The 4,482-nt window shown below is 34.1% G+C and overlaps 1 protein-coding gene and 1 non-coding gene across 2 annotated transcripts; one reads left to right on the top strand and one right to left on the bottom strand.

Annotated features, from left to right (window-relative positions):
* Positions 1-268: 268 nt before the first annotated feature.
* LOC107902356 (uncharacterized) lies at positions 269-697 on the bottom strand. Its single transcript, XM_016828555.1, has one exon. It carries the CDS (start codon positions 695-697, stop codon positions 269-271), a length of 429 nt encoding a protein of 142 aa, XP_016684044.1.
* A 2,702-nt stretch (positions 698-3,399) lies between these two features.
* Positions 3,400-3,506, top strand: LOC121218004 (small nucleolar RNA R71). The gene has a single exon (XR_005914277.1). It is a non-coding gene; the product is annotated as a small nucleolar RNA R71 (small nucleolar RNA).
* Positions 3,507-4,482: the final 976 nt, after the last annotated feature.

Raw genomic sequence — 4,482 nt, 5'->3', positions numbered from 1 at the left:
GCTTCAAATCTAGCATCGTTGGATCTTCTATTGATGAGCGAGGAGGGTTGAAAGAGTGACTTGATAAATCAAATGATTCAAATCTACTTCTACATCCATTTTCAAATTGATGAGTTTCCATCAGTTCTTCAGATTCTTCAGTCATATCTATTTCATTTAATTTGACATAGTCTGCATTAGAATTGTTGTGCATATGTCATGCAAAGTCTTCTTGAATTACAATGTCAACAAATTCTACAGCATGGCACTCTTCATCTGGGTATGCACACTATAAAGCATCAAGCACATTAAAAGTCAACTGTTGGTCATTAATTCTCATGGTTAACTCACATTTTTGTACATCAATCAATGTTCTACCAGTTGCTAAGAAAGCTCGTCCAAGCATTATAGGTAACTCTTTATCTGCTTCACATTCCAGAATAATGAAATCTACTGGAAAGATGAACTCATCAACTCTTACCAGTACATCTTCAACTTTACCTTTTAGATGGACATATGATCTATCAACTAGTTGTAGTGTGACTGTAGTAGGTCTTGCCTTTCCTATCCCAAGTTTCCTAAAAATATACATATGCATTAGATTGATACTTGCACCTAAATCGCACAATTCTTTGCCTACATAATCATTTCCAATTGAACAGGGTATAGTTAAACTCCCTGGATCATTTAATTTTGGTGGCAGTTTGTTCTTCAGCATTGCTGTGCACTTTAGTAAATGCAATAGTTTTGAACTTCCTTAACCTTCCCTTCTTGTATAGGATATCTTTCATGAATCTCACATAGCTAGGCATTTGTTCTTGTTGGAACGCCGGCACCTCTATAGCGCAGCGGAAAAATAAAATATTCAGTGATCCTAACCTTGGATCCATGTGTAAGGAACGATTTGGGGTGAAATAAAGGTTTCAAAATTACCGAATCTTTATTCTAAGCAGACAACAATGCCTCAGCAATGAGTAATCTGATCTACTATTGAACCAAGCCACAATCTATCGTGACTCCGGCCTCTATGTAATCCACCCAGTTGATAATGAATAGAAGGAATCCCCAAAACTGTTTTGGAAAAAATTTTGCTTTGACGGCTGCTAGACCCCAAGCAAAGAAAAAATGATTTTTTTATATATATTTTTAAGGTTTCTAAAAATTCAATAAATATAACTATGTTTTAAATCGAAAACTATAATTACATTAATTATAATAATGATTTCAGTAAACTATATATTTATTTGAATTTATATACTAACAAAAATCATGTTCTCATTGTGCGTACAACAACCTTGTACATAATGTGTTTGATATTTGATTATCCAATTAAATTAATTCTATAACTAATTTAATTCAAGCGACAACCAAACACAATACCAACTATGTTTTATTCCATTCATTTCAACTATAAGGTGTGACCCTGTAGGTTCTTGTAATGCTAGCAGTAATACTAGAACGATTCCAATGTTACAAACAATGAGTGGCACCTAGCAATGCATCATTGCTACCTAAGTCACAAGAAATCATGATTCGACATAACCTTTTATGATTAACTTTTCATGCAATAATCCTTAAGTCCTTTATCTCTGGATTGGACACAAGTCATGGAATAGTCACACTTGCATAGTCCATTCCATGTTCCTTGATATCTTAAGTAGACTATGATATACAAATAAATATGACATCTCATATCAGCTTATTTGAGCATGGCCATGCATTTCTAGCCTCACTCAATCAAGTGGCCTAAGATATTACTCTCATTATGTATGTGGGACTTATCCTATATCGATCAACTATATCCCTCTACATAGATTGTGGTATATCCAACATCAGCCTTTATAGAACAACCAGTTACGGTGTACGTTTGACTATATCAAAATATACAACTCACGATGTTGGGATTATGATAATCTCAAGTGTGAGGATCATAGACATAGTAATCACTATGAGTAATATTGTGACAATTACATAATAATCCAAGAAACATACTCATAATGGGTCAGTCCAATATGTTGTTTCTAACACACATATTCATGAATCGATTTTGACATTCCATATCAATGACAACTCTTTATCATCAATCAACTACATGTTAGTCTTAATGCATTATTCTCGTCCTATCCAATAATAATACTTGACTAAGGACCTTTTAAGAATAATCATATTACTCTCAGGACATTATTATAAAACATTTTATTTATGCACACAGAAAAAAAACTGAAATAATAATGGTAACGCCTTATATTAATAAACATGATAAATCAAGTATGTTATTACAACCATCTCATGATTGATCTTTGGGCATACTCTAACAGTTCCAATGCTTCCACAAAAGGTATATTGATGTGTAATTGCTTCAAGACCTCCAGAAATTTCTTGAATTGAGCATCTTGTTTCGAATTTTGGAAACGCTGGGGAAAAGGTGGCAGTGGCCTTCCTTCCATTTATTGAAGTTTCCTTGCCATGGCATTTGTATTGGCTCGGCAAGATAAATTTGCTTCTGTATGCTTTTTTCTAGTCCCATCTTTTGTAGCTTGTTCCATTTCTGGTTTGAAAGTTGTGATTCCAGGAACTTCGAAACTTTCCTCCTCAAATGAGCCATCATTCACAACCCTTGGTAGCTGAGTGCCACTCTGAAGTGTTATGGCTTTACAATGTTCTTTTCCTTGAGATCTAGAACTTTCTGTGTTACTAGGCAATGCTCATTATTGTCTGGAGCTTAATGCAGTGGTAATTTGCCCCACTTGATTCTCTAGAGCTCTTAAGGAAGTTGTCTGGCTCTAAATAATTGCATCATTCTTAGCCATATACTCTTTTAATAAAGCTTCCATAGCTTATGTTGAAGATGATGAACTCTGTTGCACATTTCTCCGTGGCATTGGTTGACTGTGTCCAGGTGTTACACAAGCGGCATTCTATCTATTAACAGTGTTGACATTTCCCATTCATTAATTACTCCAGCTAAAACTTGGATGTTGCTTCCACCCTGGATTGTAAGTGTTGGAGTAGGGATTGTTGTTGCTACGATTAAAATTTCTCATGTAATATGCAGAGGCTGGATTGGATGGGCATTCATCAAAAACATGATCTTCTCCATAGTATACACATGCTAGTTCTGCAGCCTTCATCTCCTGTACTGCAGATGGTTTTTTCAGAGTTTTAATCATATTCGTTAAAGATGATACCTGAGCTATTAACGATGCAATCGCATCAAGTTCTATTGCTCTAACAACTCTTCTACCAGTACCAACTCTGGTAGTGGGGTACTGATAATTATTATTTTCTATTCTTTCCAGAATTTTTTATACTTCATTGTAGGATTTGCCAAGCAACGTCCCATTAGGAGATGCATCCACAACCATTCGAATATGAGCATTTAATCCATTGTAAAACATTTCTATTTGTGTTCAATGCTGAAAACCATGCATCGAGCATTTTCTAATTAATTCCTTAAAATGCTCTCATGCTTCGTATAATGTCTCATCTTTAGATTGCTTGAACGATGTAATGTCATTCCTCAACTTGGCATTCATGTTGGGAGGATTGTACCTAAGCAAAAATCTCTGACACAGTTCATTCCAAGATGCCACCGTATCTTATGGTAATGCATTCAACCATGAATAATAATTTTAATCTAAGGGTATATTCAGGAACACCCTGCTACCTGAATAAGTCATAGACTTCAAGAAAAAGTCTCAAGTGCAATCTAGGATCTTCAGTTGGTAAACCACTAAGCTGCCCTACCGTATGCAGCATCTAAAACATTACTAGTTTTAATTCAAAGTTTTGAACTTGAACATGTGGCCTAACAATTCCTGGACTTAGATCACCCAAAGTAGGCACTACATGTTCTCTAATGGGTCTATCTCTATCATCTAAGATTCTAGGAATATCATCATTCCTTTCATTTCAGATTACCTGACCTTTTCTGATTGGATCATTTATAATCCTTTCCATTTCTCTTAATGTTTTCGGTCTTCACCTTAATGTCCTTTCAATCACAGGATCAAAACAATACTATGTATCATCTTGAATACTTCTTCTTATACACTAGTACAAACCTAAAAATTCAAATAAAATACTAATTAATTGTTCTAACAAAAATAACAAGAATAATAGTAAATCAATTTCTCACCAATGCTGTTGATCCCTGACAATGGTGCCAAAAACTTACTGCATGGAAATAACTAATGCAATTGTGCAAATGTACACGTAATTCAAGTAATAAGGTGATGAGTAAGTATCATCTCCACATAGATCAAAAATTGGTAAGAGATTGATTAAGTTATTATAATCCTATTAACTATACTAAATAGCAGGAAATACTCTTAAATTGAATAAAATGTTGGTATAATGAATTAATGTAATTTAATGCTAAAAATAGAGAATTGATATGGAAAATATAATGTAGTGGCAAATTATAGAAAAAAGCAAGAGTAATTCTATTGTTGAATGAATAATGTTGGAATTATTTAGGTGAAATGCTCATATCAAAATAAT

This window comes from Gossypium hirsutum, chromosome D05 (assembly GCF_007990345.1).
Source record: "Gossypium hirsutum isolate 1008001.06 chromosome D05, Gossypium_hirsutum_v2.1, whole genome shotgun sequence".
NCBI classification, from domain to species: domain Eukaryota; kingdom Viridiplantae; phylum Streptophyta; class Magnoliopsida; order Malvales; family Malvaceae; genus Gossypium; species Gossypium hirsutum.
Note: the sequence above shows the minus strand (reverse complement) of the source record. Positions and strands in the feature narration are given on the sequence as shown.